The sequence below is a fragment of the Hyperoodon ampullatus genome (assembly GCF_949752795.1).
Source record: "Hyperoodon ampullatus genome assembly, chromosome: 12".
Taxonomy (NCBI): Eukaryota; Metazoa; Chordata; class Mammalia; order Artiodactyla; family Ziphiidae; genus Hyperoodon; species Hyperoodon ampullatus.
The window spans coordinates 89531798-89550943 of NC_136925.1; the positions used below are offsets into that span (position 1 = coordinate 89531798).

Below are 19146 nucleotides of genomic sequence, written 5' to 3' on the forward strand. Positions count from 1 at the left end.
CTACCTTCCTGGGGGTGTGAGTGACAAGACTGCCCATCATCCATGAGCACGGCGGAAAGTGGGCAACAGCCCCATGGGCAGGGACAAGGAAACCCTGGGCTCTGCTGCGGAGGGAACCACACTCGCGCTTTTCCGCACTCAGCAGAATGTCCCACGAGCCGTCTCCACGTGAAAGGCCATTTCCAGACTTCACTGACAGCAGCGACTGTGCAGGCGCAGTGCAGACAGTTGGAACTGGAGTTGAGGGGAGCAGGTTTGACGCTGCTTCCTTCCACTCACAGGGCTGCCTCTTAACTAATTGCTTCCTACTTTAATGGAATAATTACGGTGGCCAAAACTGAAAAGAGAATAAAGCTCTGGCCCCAAATATAACTCAGGTGTTGTTTTCATACATACTTAGAAATGTGCCATTTTTTCTGTTTGAATTTTAGAGAAATTTAATTCTTAATTTTTGTTTTCATATTTATTTGGTGCAGGAAGTAGACAGTATGACCCTGACCAATGGAGAAGATATTAATCATCTTCTGGGTAAGTCCACCACTTATATCTTCAGAACAAATCAGTTTTATCAAAGGTTGAAGTAAAACATCTGTCTTTATAACATACATCTTTCATATCAAGTGCCAAACTTTAAAAGAATTCAGATGTTAAAACCAACAAGGAGCTAAGTTAACTTGGTTTCAAGATGAGTTTGCTTCCTTCAGAAAAAGTGTGCACAGAAAAAGATGCAGAGTCTGGCCATAAAACCCAGCACCCTCCTTCAGCATGAAGTAATCAGACAGTGCCTGTCTTCTCTGAGGAGAGGCTGACCTGTGGCTTCTAGACCCAGCATCGCGTAAAGAGGAAAAACATCCTTGTCAGTCTTCTCCCTCGTATCATATTAAAAAAGCCTTTGTTGGCTTATTTTTAGACATTGTACCTGATTCCACAGCCCCAAACGGTCATTGTTAACATCTTCATTCCAGTGTCTTCATCTGTGATGTGGGTGTGGTTGGTTTCTTTTAATGAGTGGGAATCTCATTATATCCCACTTTTTCTAACTTTAACACTAGATAGGATGTTTCCCAAATGATCTTGTCTTTGAAGATATGATGTCTACTAGCTATGTCATTTTCCAGGAATTGTTTTCTAATTATCAATTCTAACCAAAAGTAAAGTTTCCAACCATATCTTCTGTTGGTCCTCAGAAGTGTTTGTATAGCGAAAGAGGTACCAGCTTCCTTCTCACCTTCCTGGTGGGAGAGGTAACTGCGTAGTCTTGACACAGCGTGAGACTCATGGGTCTGCTTCTGTCGTGTCATCCTTTTCATTTTGCATTTGTTAGGCTCAAGCCCAGAGCCTGTGCATGTGAAGACACACCTGGGTTCTCAGCAGACATCAGGCTTCAGGCAGGAAGCCTAATTTATGATGCCGCTAATGAGTGGTACATTTGTTGCTCTTTATCTGTGAGCCCTTCAGGGCTCTTGTTGTTAAAAATATCTTAAATGAATCCAAGTTCAGAGAAATTCTTTTCATGGAGGGATTTTCAGATAATCCAAAAATTGAAATGTTAAGCCCCAGATTGTTCTGAACTCAACCCCTGAGATTTTGATAATAGAAGAAAATCTAGATTAGGGATTAGAAGACAGGCCCTTCATTAGCAGCTGTCTCCCTTTGGCCTGGAGCTGCTGTGACTACCAGGTCCCCTTCTGGGCCACAACCACGACTCGGGAGAGCCCCAGCACTCAGACATGCTCACCAGCGCTCATAAGACGTGTCCTCCGGTTGATGTCATTAAAAACAAAGTAAACCCTAAACGAATCACAGTCCAGTTTGTATCTTTGCACTTGATGCTTCACCCTGACAGCTCTGTGTGCATAGCTCCTGACTTTGTCTTGTTTTAGAATCCCATCTGGTATTTACCAGAAAGGGATATAGTCTCCTGCTATTTTAATACATGTATATCTCTTACGTTTGAAATATCCTCACCACTTCCTGCTGGTCCTTCTTAAGGACATCTGCGTGTCTAGTCACTTTTCATTCAGTCTTGTAGGACCTACAACCTTATTTCCCAGCTTTGGAAATAGATCTTTTTTTTCATGTGGCTGTTTCCTGTCTAAATTTTAACATTCTATTCCTTTCATTTTTGCTAATTTGAGACCACTGCTCCTTCTAGAAGTTTTGTTTCTTTGCTGCTTATTTGCATAACTTTGTAATTTCTCATTCCTTAGACTAAAATAGTAGACTTCCATGAATGTCATTTTCCCCCTTCATAATAAGTATTTGTAACTTGTCAGTAAAATATTTGTTACTTTAGCAAACTTAAGTAAGCCATTGAGCTGGTATAATTTGAAAAACCAGTGCAGTGATTTTTTTGTAATCTTGATGTTGTTACATAAATTATCTCTGCAGTTAAGCCTTCTGATGAAGGTTCCATATATCAGTTTAAAAATGAAAATAAAACAATGTATTTATTACTCATAATGAAATGTAATTTCACATTTATTTCATTATTTGGAAGACATTTTACTATCCAGCATATTGGGATCTTTGTGAAGAAAAAGGATGTTGAATTTGGTCAGATGCTTTTTCTGCATCTATTAAGATAATCATACGAGTTTTAGTCTTCATTTTGTTAATGTGGTGTATCACATTGATTTGGGAATGTTGAACCATCCTTGCATCCCTGGAATAAATCCTAGTTGATCAAGGTATACAACCTTTTTAATGTATTGTTGAATTCAGTTTGCTAATACTTTGTTGAAGATTTTTGCATCAGTATTCATCAGGGATATTGGCCGGTGATTTTCTTTTTTTGTGGTGTCCTTGTCTGGTTTCAGTATTAGGGTGATGCTGTCCTTGTAAAATGAGTTTGGAAGTGTTCCTTTCCCTTCAGTTTTTTGGAAGAGTTTGAGAAGGGTTGGCATTCATTCTTTTTTAAGTGTTTAGTAGAATTCACCAGTGAAGCCATCTGGTCCCAAGCTTTTGTTGGGATGTTTTTGATTACTGACTCACAGTCTCATCTCACTGATTTGTGTGTTCAGATTTTCTATTTCATCGTGATACAGTCTTGGTAAGTTGTAGGTTTCTAAGAATGTATCCATTTTTTTCCAGGTTATCTAATCGTATAATTGTTCCTAGTAGTCACTTACAATTCTTTGTATATCTGTAGTATCAGTTATATCTCATCTCTTGTTTGTAATTTTTTTTGAGTCATCTCTCTTTTTCTCTTGTGTAGTCCACCTAAAGGTCTGTCCATTTTGTTTATCTTTTCAAAAAACCAATGTAGTTTCGTAGATCTTTTTCATTGAATTTCTCATCTCCATTTCATTTATTTCTGCTCCAATCTTTTATTATTTCTTTCCTTTTCCTATCTTTGGGCTTAGTGTGTTCTTTTCATGGTTCCTTGAAGTGTAAAGTTATGTTGTTTATTTGAGATTTTTCTTTTTTTAATGCAGGGATTTATTGCTATAAACTTCACTCTTAGAACTGCTTTTATTGCATCCCATAAGTTTTTGTATGTTGTATTTTCATTTTTGTTTGCCTGAAGATACCTTTTGATTTTCTTTTTGATTTCTTTCTTGACCTACTGGTTATTCAAGAATGTGTTAATTTCCACAGATCTGTGAATTTTCCAATTTCCTCCTCTTAATGATTTCTGGTTTCATACCGTTGTTATCAGAAAATATACTTGATGTAATATCAGTCTTCTTAAAATTTTAAGACTTGTTTTGGACTAACATATGATCTGTCCTGGAGAATGTTCTGTTTATACCTGAGCATACTGTGTATTCTGCTGTTGGATGGAATGTTCTATATATGTCTGTTAGGTCTATCTGATCTAAAGTGTAGTTCAAGTTCAGTGTTACTGATTTTCTTTCTGGATGATCTACCCATTGTTGAAAGCAGGACATTGAAGTCCTATACTATTATTATATTGCTGTCTGTTTTTCCCTTTAGTTTTGGTAATATTTTCTTTATATATTTACATTTATACATTTATATTTATTTACATATGTATATTTTAACATCCTTTAATGATAAAAACATTCAATAAATTAAGTATAGAAGGAATGTACCTCAACATAATAAAGGCCACATATGACAGACCCACAGCTAACGTCATACATAATGAATGGTGAAAGGTTGAAAGCTTTTTCTCAAAGACCGGGAACAAGACGAGGGTGCCCACTCTCACTACTTCTGTTCAACGTAGTGCTGTAAATTCTAGCCAGAGCATTTAGGCAAGAAAAAGAAATAAAAGACATCTACATCAGAAAGGAAGAGGTAAAATCCGTTTGCAGATGTCATGATGTCTTATATAGAAAATCTTAAAGACTACACCAAAAAACTGTTATAACTAATAAATGAATTTAGTAAAGTTGTAGGATATAAAATCAACATACAAAACTCAGTTGCATTTCTGTACACTAACAACAGAGCATCCAAAAAAGAAGTTAAGAAAACAATCCTATTTATAATAGCATCAAAAAGAATAAAGTACTTAGAGATAAATTTAACCAGGAGGTGGAAGATCTGTATACTGAAAGCTATAAAACAATGATGAAAGAAATTGAAGAGGGCACAAATAAATGGAAAGATATCCCATGTTCATGGACTAGAAGAATTAATCTTGTTAAAATGTCCATTCTACCCAAAGTGATTTACAGATTCAGTTCAATCCCTACCAAAATTCCAATGGCATTTTTACAAAAATAGAACAAACAATCCTAAAATTTGCATGGAACCACAAGATACCCTAAATTGCCAAAGCAATATTGAGAAAGAAGAATAAAGCTTGGAGAATCACATTTCCTGATTTCAAACTATATTGCAAAGCTAAAGTAGCCAAAACTACAGTTTCAGTGTAAAAGCAGACATATAGGTCAATAGAACAGAATAGAGAAGCCCAGAAATAAACCCTCGTACATGATCAACTAATATTTGACAAGGGCTCCAAGAATACACAAGGGGAAAAAATAGTCTCTTTAATAAATGATGTTGGGAAAACTGGATATCCACATGCAAAATAATGAAATTGAACACTTATCTTACACCATACACAAAAATAAACTCAAAATGGATTAAGGACTTAAATATCTGACCTAAAATTTTAAAACTTTTAGAAGAAAATATAGGGAATAATCTTGACATTCATCTTGGCAGTGATTTTTTTGGGATATGACACCAAAAGCACAGGTAACAAAAGTGAGAATAAACAAGTGGGAGTACATCAAACAAAAGCTTCTGCACAGCAGAGGAAATAATGGAAAAAATGAAAAGGCAACAGAATAGGAGAAACTATTTGCAAACCATGTATAAAAAGGGGTTAATATGCAAAATAGATAAGGAACCCTTATAACTCAATAGCAAAAAGTCAGATAACACAATTGAAAAATGGGCAAAGGAACTGAACATACATTTCTTCAAAGACATACAAATGGGCAACAGGTACATGAAAAGATGCTCAGTATCACTAATCATCAGGAAAATGCAGATCAAAACCACAATGAGATTATCACCTTACAACTGTCAGAATGGCTGTCATCAAAAAGACAAGAGACAACACGTGTCGGTGAAGATGTGAAGAAAAGGGAATCCTTGTGGACGGTTGGTGGGAATGTAAAATGGTGCAGCCACTGTGGAAAACAGTGTAGAGGTTTCTCAAAAAATTAAAAATAGAACTACCATATGATCCTGCAGTCCCAGTTCTAGGTATCTATATCCAAAGGAAACTAAATGAGTATCTCAAAGAGACATCTACACTCCAGTGTTCATTTCAGCATTATTCACGAGAGCCAAGCTATGGAAACAATGTAAGTGTCCATTGACGAATGAATAGATAAAGAAATTATGGTAAAAGGAATACTATTCAGCCATAAAAAAGAAGGAAATTCTGTCATTTGTGGCAATGTGAATGAACTTGTAGGCCATTATGCTAAGTGAAATAAGCCAGACACAAAAAGACAAATGTTGCATGGTATCACTTATATGTGAAATCTAAAAAAGTTGAACTTAAGAGAGTAGAATGGTGGTTGCCAGGGGCTGGAGAGTTGGGGAAATGGGGAGATGTACATCAAAATGTACAGACTTTCAGTTATAAGATGAATAAGTTCTAGAGATCTAATGTATAGCATGGTAACCATGTTAATAATAACATAATATATACTTGAAATTTGCTAATAGGTCCTAAGAGTTCTCACACACCCCACCACACACACACATACAAATGATAACTATGTGAAATGATGGTAATGTTAATTGGATTGACTGTGGTAATCATTACACAAGGTATAGTTTATCAAATTATATATATATATATACATATATATATATATATATATGTATGGCTTACAATGCAGATGTTTGTAAAACAGTCATGTATAAGCATCAGACTGCTTAACAGTGGTCATCTTTGAGGTGGGGATGAAATTACAAGAGACTTTACATTTCTTGTATTTCTCTATTGTTTGAAAAAATGTTTTTATAATCAGGGAAAATATTAATTTGAAAGGGACCCAAAGATACAGAAATTTTTTCTTTATTCATTATTCTATTGGCTAGAACTCCTCATTGGATACATATATAGTATATAGGATTTGAACCACCAACTTGCACAAACCGGTAGAAGTATAATTGCTGGATATTGTCAAATTGCCCTCTGAAACCGTGGCACCACTTCCACCCACCTCTCATGGATCCGTTCCCGCTGGTATATGAGTATGTTGACAGCCACACCTCTCATTGATCTTCAGTCTTTTTAATTTTTACACATGGTCAAAAAGGGTATTTCATTGATTTAGTTTGCATTTCTCTGAATATTAGTGAGTATTTTTACAACACTTATTATTTTCATACACTTATTGGCCCTTAGTATTTATTTTTTGTGAACAGCTTATTCACAGAATAAATGGAATCCTTGGCCAGATTTTTCTTGGCTGAATTTTTAATATTGATTTGTAGGACCCATTTATATATTATGGGTATTAATAAACCTTTGCTGAAGAATATGTGGCAAATATTTTTTCCCTGTCCTTATTCCTGGCTTCCTTATGTTGGAAATTCTCAGTCACATGCATACCTAGGAGTCATCCTTGATTTCTCCATTTCCCTGCGTCCTCACAACCAATCCTTCAGGAAGAGAGATGTCCTGAATTTACACTCTTCTACATGGTGCCCACTGCTGCCACCATAGTCCAAGCCTCCATCCCCTCTCCATGCTTTGCCTTTCACCATGGCTTCTGAAACTCCACATAAATAAACAGCAAAATCCCTTGACCTGCAACAGCCTCTTATCTGGCTGTCCCTTCACCTCCTGCTCTAACAGAAAACCTGGCATTCCCTTAAGGTAGCTGTTTCCTCTGTACCTTTGTGGTCCTCATGCCTGCTTCCAGACTGCTCTGGTAGTGACTAGAACTATTGTGTTGGCCAAAAAGTTCCTTCAGTTTTTTCCATAAGATGGCTCTAGTAGCACTTAGTTTTCTTTAACTTCATTCAAAACAACTTTGTTAGGTTGTATTATGACAGCTGTCATATCAACATGCATTCTTTAAAAAACTTATCCAAATTGGTGAATTTTTATGTAGCCCTTATAATATTGAAGATGGAAGGAAAAAAACAACATTTTCGGCATATTATGCTTTATTATTTCAAGAAAGGTAAAAACACAACTGAAACGCAAAAAAAGATTTGTGCAGTGCATGGAGAAGGTGCTGTGATTGATTGATAGAACGTGTCAAAAGTGGTTTGCAAAGTTTCGTGCTGGAGATTTCTCGCTGGACGATGCTCCACAGTCATGTAGACCCGTTGAAGTTGATAGCAATCAAATCGAGGCATTCATTGAAAACAATCAGCGTTATTCCCTGCGGGAGATAGCCGACATACTCAAAATATCCAACTCAAGCATTGAAAATCATTTGCAACACCTTGGTTATGTGAATCGCTTTGGTGTTTGGGTCCCACATAAGATAAGTGAAAAAAAACCTTCTTGACCGTATTTCCACGTGTGATTCTCTACTGAAATGTAACGAAAACGTTCCGTTTTTAAAACAAATTTTGACAGGCAATGAAAAGTGGATACTGTACAATAATGTGGAACAGCAGAGATTGTGGGGCAAGTGAAATGAACCAACACCAACCACACCAAAGGTCGGTCTTCATCCAAAGAAGGTGATGTTGTGTATTATGGTGGGACTGGAAGGGAGTCCTCTGTAATGAGCTCCTTCTGGAAAACCAAACAAGTAATTCCAGCAAGTACTGCTCCCAATTAGACCAACTGAAAGCAGTACTCGACGAAAAGCGTCCAGAATTAGTCAACAGAAAATGCATAATCTTCCATCAGGATGATGCAAGACCGCATGTTTCTTTAATGACCAGGGAAAAACTGTTACAGCTTGGCTGGGAAGTTCTGATTCATCCGCTGTATTCACCAGACATTGCACTTTCAGATTTCCATTTATTTTGGTCTTTACAAAATTCTCTTAATGGAAAAAATTCCCATTCCCTGGGAGACTGTAAAAGACACCTGGAGCAGTTCTTTGCTCAAAAAGATAAAAGGTTTTGGGAAGATGGAATTATGAATTTGCCTGAAAGATGGCAGAAGGTAGTGGAACTAAAGGGTGAATATATTGTTCAATAAAGTTCTTGGTGAAAATGAAAAATGTGTCTTTTATTTTTATACATAACAAATTATCCCAACACTTAGTGGTGTGGAATGTCCATGTCGAATGCTCATAGGCTCCAAGTCAGGAATTCAGGCAGCTTGTCTCAGCTCCCCCGTGTCTGTGACCTCAGCTGAAGACATGATGTTATACAGAAGCTCATTCACTCACATGTCCTGCTGATGCTGGCTCTTGACTGGGGGCCTCAGTTTCTCTCCACATGAGCCTCTCCACTGGTCCGTGGGGGCTGGTTTGGGCTTCTTCCCAGCATGGCAATTGCCTACCAAAGACAAGTACCCCAAGAGCTAGAGAACCAGGCAGAAGCCATGTCGACTTTTATAACCTAACCTCACAAGTCATGCATCAGCTCTTCTGCCATATTCTGTCCAAAAAGGTAACCAGAAAGGCCTGTACAAATTCAGGTGGAGATGAAGTAGACTTTCCTCTGGATGGGAAAGGAGTAGGGTTCTGGAAGAGCATAGGAGACCAGAAGTCGTGCTGTACCCATGTTTGGAAAGTAGAATCTCCCACACAGACCATTTCCCTTCTCCATAAAAACAATGAACTTTAAATCTCATGTCGTCCACCCTGCCACCACGCTTCCTGTTGTACTTCACATTCTTCAAGATTTGGGCTCCCAGCTCACTCTTTCCAGCATGACTCTTGGAATAATTTGAACAGCCTTGGACTTGATAGTCCTTCCAATAGCCTAATGTTAGTCCCTTAACATCCCCTTCAGTGGTCTTGTCTTCCACCTTGGCCTTCTCATTACCAGCAGCTCAACCCCTTCATAACTTCAGTGTTGTTTTATTTTATTTTATTTATTTATTTATTTATTTATTTATTTATTTATTTATTTATTTATTTTTATACAGCAGGTTCTCATTAGTTATCCATTTTATACATACTACTGTATACATGTCAATCCCAATCTCCCAATTCATCCCACCACCACCACCCACCCACCACTTTCCCCCCTTGGTGTCCATACGTTTGTTCTCTACATCTGTGTCTCTGTTTCTGCCTTGCAAACCAGTTCATCTGTACCATTTTTCTAGATTCCACATATATGTGTTAATATACGATATTTGTTTATCTCTTTCTGACTTACTTCACTCTGTATGACAGTCTCTAGATCCGTCCACGTCTATGCAGATGACCCAATTTCGTTCCTTTTTATGGCTGAGTAATATTCCATTGTGTATATGTACCACATCTTCTTTATCCATTTGTCTGTCGATGGGCATTTAGGTTGCTTCCATGTCCTAGCTATTGTAAATAGTGCTGCAGTGAACATTGGGGCGCATGTGTCTTTTTGAATTATGGTTTTCTCTGGGTATATGCCGAGTAGTGGGATTGCTGAATCATATGGTGATTCTATTTTTAGTTTTATAAGGAACCTCCATACTTCTCCATAGTGGCTGTATCAATTTACATTCCCATCAACAGTGCAAGAGGGTTCCCTTTTCTCCACACCCTCTCCAGCATTTGTTGTTTGTACATCATGATTTTCTGATGATGCCCATTCTAACCAGCGTGAGGTGGTACCTCACTGTAGTTTTGATTTGCATTTCTCTAATAATTAGTGATGTTGAGCAGCTTTTTGTGTGCTTCTTGACCATCTGTATGTCTTCTTTAGAGAGATGTCTATTTAGGTCTTCTGCCCAGTTTTTGATTTTTTTTTTTTTTTTTTTTTGCGGTATGTAGGCCTCTCACTGTTGTGGCCTCTCCTGTTGTGGAGTACAGGCTCCGGATGCGCAGGCTCAACGGCCATGGCTCACGGCTCAATGGCCATGGCTCATGGGCCCAGCCGCTCTGCGGCATGTGGGATCTTCCCGGACCGGGGCACGAACCCGTGTCCCCTGCATCGGCAGGCAGACTCTCAACCACTGCGCCACCAGGGAAACCCCGGGTTGTTTTTTTTTAATACAGAGCTGCATGAGCTCTCTATATATTTTGGAGATTAATCCTTTGTCCGTTGATTTATTTGCAAATATTTTCTCCCATTCTGAGGGTTGTCTTTTCATCTTGTTTATAGTTTCCTTTGCTGTGTGAAAGCTTTTAAGTTTCATTAGGTCCCATTTGTTTATTTTTGTTTTTATTTCCATTACTCTAGGAGGTGGGTCAAAAAAGACCTTGCTATGATTTATGTCAAAGAGTGTTCTTCCTATGTTTTCCTCTAAGAGTTTTATAGTGTCCGGCCTTGCATTTAGGTCTTTAATGCATTTTGAGTTTATTTTTGTGTATGGTGTTAGGGAGTGTTCTAATTTCATTCTTTTACATGTAGCTGTCCAGTTTTCCCAGCACCACTTATTGAAGAGACTGTCTTTTCTCCATTGTATATCCCTGCTTCCTTTGTCATAGATTAGTTGACCATAGCTGCATGGGCTTATCTCTGGGCTTTCTCTCCTGTTCCATTGATCTATATTTCTGTTTTTGTGCCAGTACCATATTGTCTTGATTACTGTATCTTTGTAGTATAGTGTGAAGTCAGGGAGTCTGATTCCTCCAGCTCCATTTTTTTCCCTCAAGATTGCTTTGGCTATTCAGGGTCTTTTGTGTCTGCATACAAATTTTAAGATTTTTTCTTCTAGTTCTGTAAAAAATGCCATTGGTCATTTGATGGGGATTGCATTGAATCTATAGATTGCTTTGGGCAGTATAGTCATTTTCACAATATTGATTCTTCCAATTGAAGACTATATCTCCAACTGTTTGTGTCATCTTTGATTTCTTTCATCAGTGTCTTATAGTTTTCTGAGTACAAGTCCTTTACCTCCTTAGGCAGGTTTCTTCCTAAGTATTTTGTTCTTTTTGTTGCCATGGTGAATGGGATTGTTTCCTTAATTTCTCTTTCTGATCTTTCATTGTTAGTGTATAGGAATTCAAGAGATTTCTGTGCATTAATTTTGTATCTTGCAACTTTACTCAATTCATTGATTAGCTCTAGTAGTTTTCTGGTGGCATCTTTAGGATTCTCTATGTATAGTATCATGTCATCTGCAAACAGTGACAATTTTACTTCTTCTTTTCCAATTTGGATTTCTTTTATTTCTTTTTCTTCTCTGACTGCCGTGGCTAGGACTTCCAAAACTATGTTGAATAGTGGCTCGAGTGGACATCCTTGTCTTGTTCCTGATCTTAGAGGAAATGCTTTCAGTTTTTTTTTTTTTTTTTTTTTTTTTTTTTTTTTTTTCTGTACGTGGGCCTCTCACTGCTGTGGCCTCTCCCGTTGCGGAGCACAGGCTCCGGACACACACAGGCTCCGCGGCCATGGCTCGCGGGCCCAGCCGCTCCGCGGCATGTGGGATCTTCCGGGATCGGGGCACGAACCCGTGTCCCCTGCATCGGCAGGCGGACTCTCAACCACTGCGCCACCAGGGAAGCCCTGCTTTCAGTTTTTCACCATTGAGAGTGATGTTTGCTGTGGGTTAGTCATTTATGGCCTTTATTATGTTGAGGTAGGTTCGCTCTGTGCCCACTTTCTGGAGAGTTTTTATCATAAATGGGTGTTGACTTTTGTCAAAAGCTTTTTCTTCATCTATTGAGATGATCATATGGTTTTTATCCTTCAATTTGTTAATATGGTGTATCACATTGATTGATTTGTGTATATTGAAGAGTCCTTGCATCCCTAGGATAAATCCCACTTGATCATGGTGTATGATCCTTTTAATGTGTTGTTGGATTCTGTTTGCTAGTATTTTGTTGAGGATTTTTGCATCTACATTCATCAGTGATATTGGTCTGTAATTTTCTTTTTTTGTAGTATCTCTGTCTGGTTCTGGTATCAAGGTGACGGTGGCCTCGTAGAATGAGTTTGGGAGTGTTCCTTCCTCTGCAGTGTTTTGGAAGAGTTTGAGAAGGATGGGTGTTAGCTCTTCTCTAAATGTTTGATGGAATTCACCTGTGAAGCCATCTGGTCCTGGACTTTTGTTTGTTGGAAAATTTTATTTTTTTTTATTTTATTTTTTTTTTGCGGTATGCGGGCTTCTCACTGCTGTGGCCTCTCCCGTTGCAGAGCACAGGCTCCGAATGCGCAGGCTCAGCGGCCATGGTGCACGGACCCAGCCGCTCCGCGGCATGTGGGATCTTCCCGGACCGGGGCACGAACCCGTGTCCCCTGCATCGGCAGGCGGACTCTCAACCACTGCGCCACCAGGGAAGCCCGTTGGAAAATTTTAAATCACAGTTTCAATTTCAGTTCTTGTGATTGGTCTGTTCATATTTTCTGTTTCTTCCTGGTTCAGTCTTGGAAGGTTATACCTTTCTAAGAATTTGTCCATTTCTTCCAGGTTGTCCATTTTATTGGCATAGAGTTGCTTGTAGTAGTCTCTTAGGATGCTTTGTATTTCTCCGTTGTCTGTTGTAACTTCTCCTTTTTCATTTCCGATTTTATTGATTTGAGTCTTCTGCCTCTTTTTCTTGATGAGTCTGGCTAAAGGTTTATCAATTTTGTTTATCTTCTCAAAGAACCAGATTTTAGTTATATTGATCTTTGCTGTTGTTTTCTTTGTTTCTATATCATTTATTTCTGCTCTGATCTTTATGATTTCTTTCTTTCTGCTAACTTTCCAGGAGTTTTTTGTTGTCGTTTTCTTCTTTCTCTAATTACCTTAGGTGTAAGGTTAGGTTGTCTATTTGAGATTTTTGTTGTTTCTTGAGGTAGGATTGGATTGCTGTAAACTTCCCTCTTAGAACTGCTTTTGCCGCATCCCGTAGGTTTTGGATTGTCGTGTTTTCATTGTCATTTGTCTCTAGGTATTTTTTGATTTCCTCTTTGATTTCTTCAGTGATCTCTTGGTTATTTAGTAACGTATTGTTTACCCTCCGTGTGTTTGTGTTTTTTACGTATTTTTCCCTGTAGTTGATTTCTAATCTCACAACATTTTTGGTTAGAAAAGATGCTTGGTATGATTTCAATTTTCTTAAATTTACCAAGGCTTGATTTGTGACCCAAGGTGTGATCTGTCCTGGAGAACGTTCCATGTGCACTTGAGAAGAAAGTGTAATCTGCTGTTTTCGGAGGGAATGTCCTATAAATATCAATTAAATCTATCTGGTCTGTTGTGTCATTTAAAGCTTGTGTTTCCTTATTAATTTTCTGTCTGGATGATCTGTCCATTGATGTAAATGAGGTGTTAAAGTCCCCCACTATTATTGTGTTACTGTTGATTTTCTCTTTTATAGCTGTTAGCATTTGCCTTATATATTGAGGTGCTCCTATGTTGGGTGCATATATATTTATAATTGTTATATCTTCTTCTTGGATTGATCCCTTGATCATTATGTAGTGTCCTTCCTTGTCTCTTGTAACATTCTTTATTTTAAAGTCTATTTAATCTGATATGAGTATTGCTACTCCAGCTTTCTTTTGATTTCCATTTGCATGGAATATCTTTTTCCATCCCCTCACTTTCAGTCTGTATGTGTCCCTAGGTCTGAAGTGGGTCTCTTGTAGACAGCATATATATGGGTCTTGTTTTTATATCCATTCAGCAAGCCTGTGTCTTTTGGTTGGAGCATTTAATCCATTCACATTTAAGGTAATTATCAATATGTAGGTTTCTATTTCCATTTTCTAAATTGTTTTGGGTTTGTTTTTGTAGGTCCTTTCCTTCTCTTGTGTTTCCCACTTAGAGAAGTTCCTTCAGCATTTGTTGTAGAGCTGGTTTGGTGGTGCTGAATTCTCTTAGCTTTTGCTTGTCTGTAAAGCTTTTGATTTCTCCGTCGAATCTGAATGAGATCCTTGCCAGGTAGAGTAATCTTGGTTGTACGTTCCTCCTTTCATCATTTAAATATATTGTGTCACTCCCTTCCAGCTTGTAGAGTTTCTGCTGAGGAATCAGCTGTTAACCTTATGGGAGTTCCCTTGTATGTTATTTGTCCTTTATCCCTTGTTGCTTTTAATAGTTTTTCTTTGTCTTTAATTTTTGTCAATTTGATTACTATGTGTCTTGGCGTGTTTCTCCTTGGGTTTATCCTGACTGCGACTCTGTGCTTCCTGGACTTGGGTGGCTATTTTCTTTCCCATGTTAGGGAAGTTTTCAACTATCATCTCTTCAAATATTTCCTCGGGTCCTTTCTCTCTCTCTTCTCCTTCTGGGACCCCTGTAATGCGAATGTTGCTGCGTTTAATGTTGTCCCAGAAGTCTCTTAAGCTGTCTTCATTTCTTTTCATTCCTTTTTCTTTATTCTGTTCCATGGTAGTTAATTCCACCATTCTGTCTTCCAGGTCTCTTATCCGTTCTTCTGCCTCAGTTATTCTGCTGTTCATTCCTTCTAGTGCATTTTTCATTTCAGTTGTTGTATTGTTCATCTCTGTTTGTTCTTTAATTCTCCTAGATCTTTGTTGAACATTTCTTGCATCTTCTCAATCTTTGCCTCCATTCTTTTTCCGAGGTCCTGGATCATCTATCATTATTCTGAATTCTTTTTCTGGAAGGTTGCCTATCTCCACTTCACTTAGTTGTTTTTCTGGGGTTTTATCTTGTTCCTTCATCTGGTACATAGTCATCTGCCTTTACGTTTTGTCTGTCTTTCTGTGAATGTGGTTTTTTCCCACAGGCTGCAGAATTGTAGTTCTTGCTTCTGCAGTCTGCCCTCTGGTAGATGAGGCTATCTAAGAGGCTTGTGCAAGTTTCCTGATGGGAGGGACTGGTCGTGGGTAGAGCTGGGTGTTGCTCTTGTGGGCAGAGCTCAGTAAAACTTTAATCTGCTTGTCTGCTGATGTGTGGGGCCGGGTTCCCTCCCTGTTGGTTGTTTGGCCTGAGGCACCCCAACACTGCAGCCTACCTGGGATCTTTGGTGGGGCTAATGGTGACTCTGGGAGGGCTCACGCCAAAAAGTACTTCCCAGAACTTCTGCCAGTGTCCTTGTTCCCACAGTGAGCCACAGCCACCCCCCTCTGCCTCTGCAGGAGACCTTCCAACACTAGCAGGTAGGTCTGGTTCAGTCTCCTACGGGGTCACTGCTCCTTCCCCTGGGTCCCGACGCGCACACTACTTTGTGTGTGCCCGCCCAAGAGTGGGGTCTCTGTTTTCCCTAGTCCTGTCGACGTCCTACAATGAAATTCTGCTAGCCTTCAAAGTCTGATTCTCTAGGAATTCCTTCTCCCGTTGCTGGAACCCCAGGTTGGGAAGCCTGGCGTGGGGCTCAGAACCTTCACTCCAGTGGGTGGACTTCCGTGGTATAATTGTTCTCCAGTTTGTGAGTCACCCACCCAGCAGTTACGGGATTTGATTTTATTGTGATTGCGCCCCTCCTACTGTCTCATTGCGGCTTCTCCTTTGTATTTGGATGTGGGGTATCTTTTTTGGTGAGTTCCAGTGTCTCCCTGTCAATGATTGTTCAGCAGTTAGTTGTGATTCTGGTGCTCTTGCAAGAGGGAGTAAGTGCACCTCCTTCTGTTCCGCCATCTTGAACCAGTCTCTCCAATTTATCTGGACTCTCTGGGGAGGCAGACAGGCACAGGAGGCCTCTGGTGGTACAAAGTTCCAGTGCCTCGTAGAGTTCAGGGGAAGGAGAGAAGTCTCCTCTGGGTCCCTTCTGTGGTCACTAAAAAAGTAACTTCAGTTTTAAACACCTACTGTCCAGCCACACAGCTTCCTGCCTCTAGATCTGGGTGATCCTTTGGTCAGATCAGGACCCCAGTCCACTAGTCCAGCCCCCTTCATTGGTCCTCACATTCCTTCTCTGCCGTATCCCCTCCCTGTTTACCTTCCATGATCAGAAATCAAAGTGACTTTCTTGTATCTATTCTTGACTGCTTTGCCTCTCTCATTTTACTATGCTTATGTGGTAAAACTGCAAACTTCGGTTAAATCCAATCCTTTGCATTTGTATTGTGGCTAGAGAAAAACCCACAGTCACCCTTACCAGCCCCACCTTATACTCACGCTCGCCAGCCTCAGGGAAGTCAGCCTCCACTCTGTCCCACCGTCCACACGTTTCACCTCTCCTCCCTGCTTAGTTTTCCAGCACTCTACCCGACCTCAGTCACAGCCGACAGCTCTGCTTTCTGTACATTCCTACAGCCACATTTGCCCTCTTTCAAGCATCAACGCATTATCAAATCTAAATTGTATAAGCAAATGCCAGGAGAAATAGACAAATCCAGAATAACAGGGGGAATATCTACTTTTTCATCTCCTCCTGTGGATGAACTGCCCATGAGTCTCTTCAGCTGTGCTCTCAAGTCCCCATCACCTGGTCAGTGGCATTGCTCCACCACAGCCTCCCCCCACTGCCCGGCTCCTGAAGCATCAGCTACATCCCCTGGTTATTCCTCCCATTTTGCAAAAACCCTTTGTAATCTACTTTCTCTCCAGCAATCACGTCATGTCTTTGCTTTCCTTTGGAGAAAAATAATTTTGAGCCCAGACTCCTATAGTCAGCCAAATTAGCATTGTAACATCAGAGCAAAACATTAATACACTTTCAGGAATTGTAAAATTTTGACCAACAGGTCTTTTCCAAAAGAAAGTGGGTATGCTCTAGCAAAATAAGCACTTCGGCTAACAAGAATGCATGGGATTTAGGAAAGTGTTGAACAAAGAAATCAGTAAAATGTGTAGTTACTGCTATATAATTATTAACTGTAAAAAATGAATAAGCAAAAACAGTTGGAGACTAAAATCTCAGAGTATTATAAGGAAAGTTAATGAGTGTTTCTGGGGCATAAGATGAAAAGTAGGGACTTCCCTAGTGGCGCAGTGGTTAAGAATCAGCCTGCCAATGCAGGGGACACGGGTTCGAGCCCTGGTCTGGGAAGATTCCCACATGCCGTGGAACAGCTGAGCCCGTGCGCCACAACTACTGAAGCCCATGCACCTAGAGCCCGTGCTCCGCAACAAGAGAAGCCACTGCAATGAGAAGCCCACACACCGCAATGAAGAGTAGCTTCCACTCGCCACAGCTAGAGAAAGCCCACGCCCAGCAACGAAGACCCAACACAGCCAAAAATAAATAAGTAAACAAATTTTTTTTAAAAAAATTGAAATCATACCAAGCATCTTTTCTAACCAACAATGCTGTGAGATTAGAAATCAAGTAAAGGCAGACTAAATTTTTTATCTTGTTTAGAGAGAGAATAGGTTTTGAATAAATCTAGCTGTTTTTAGAAAAATGTAAGTTTACGTATGTTTGTAAAATGTAGGGGTACACTCTAGAGGAAAGAAAGAAGATGATAGAGGAGAATCTGTCAACCCTTTATGCACCTGACATAAATCAAAATTATAAGCAACATACAAGGAGAAACAGACCCAATAAGAGTATATTTAATACCTCTCTCTCTCAGAGATACAGATCAGGTAGACAAAAGTATGATATACATTTGAATAACTTCATTAACAAGTTTACTGTAATAGAAATATACAGAACAATATATGCCCTCTTTATTTATATTATTTTCAAAAATAAATGGACAGTTAAAAAATCTAACAGGGTATTACAGGTTCCAAAGTAAATCTCAACCAATTTAGTGAAAAGCAGAAATCACATAAGATATTTTCTGTCCACAAGAAAATAACTTAAGAAATCAGCAACAGAAGGATAAAAAGCAGAAATCTTCCCACTTGGAAATTAATCCACCATTCTGAATTTTTACTGAGGAAATCAAAATCAAAATTACTTTTAGAAATAATAATAAAAGTACTACATTCAAAACTTCATGGGAGGAGAGTGATACCAGGGCCGACGGTGGAGTAGGAGGCTCCAGGAACCCATCTCCCGAGACGGCAGCTGTACTGGCAGAAACCGTCTGAAGGAGCTGTCTTGGAACTCTGGAGTCTGAAGGCATACAGCTTCCAGGGGAAGGCTTGGCTGGTTGGTTGTGGTTAATTTCCATGCATCCCTTTGGCTGCCCGTCCTCCAGGCCCTCGGCAGACAGCCATGCCCAGGTTCCTAGTGCAGCTGGCTGGAGCCAGGATGGGCAGTGAGGTCCTGGGCCACACGTCAGGCTTCTTGATTGCTGAGGGACAGGTGCTGGCCGCCAGTGTCTCAACCCCACAGTATTTAAAGGAGCAACCCCTGTGGAGCTTTTGTTTCCTCTTTTTTCCCTTTGTGCTCTTCTGGAAGCCAGACATTTAAGGGTTAGGACATTCAAAAGCAAGCATACATACAGGGAAATTTAGAAAGCCACCACGCATGGCCAGGGAAGGGTGCAGGCTCAGAAAAGATGTGAGCAGGCCTTACGTGTCCCCCTCAGGCCGGTCCCCAGCACAGAGATGGCAACAACAAACAGCAAACACCAGGAGATGAGGGGGATCTGATTTCCAGAATTACCACAGTATAAGGTTTAAATGTCCAGTTTTCAACAGAAAATCACAAGGCATACAAAGAAATAGGAAGACGTGTCTGAGAGCTAAAACTGGCCTCAACAGACCGCAATGTGACGGCATCAGTTCATCTCTGACCTTTAGCTTTATTGTGGAGGCTGCTCTCAAGCTTCTAAAGTACCACTCACGCGTTGCTGAGGTTTTGTTTCTATCTCCGAGGTTTTCAGAGG

At 39.7% G+C, this 19146-nt stretch overlaps 1 protein-coding gene across 1 annotated transcript in view; it reads left to right on the forward strand.

The window, feature by feature from the left end:
- Window positions 1-19146, forward strand: part of FAM120B (family with sequence similarity 120 member B) — a gene marked incomplete at its 5' end in the record, with an annotated part of 83507 nt that overhangs the window by 50875 nt on the left and 13486 nt on the right. The window contains one exon of the mRNA XM_079716508.1: window positions 477-528. Within this exon, the coding sequence (XP_079572634.1) occupies window positions 477-517 (41 nt within the window). The 3' untranslated portion in view covers window positions 518-528. The remainder of the gene's footprint in view (window positions 1-476; window positions 529-19146) is intronic.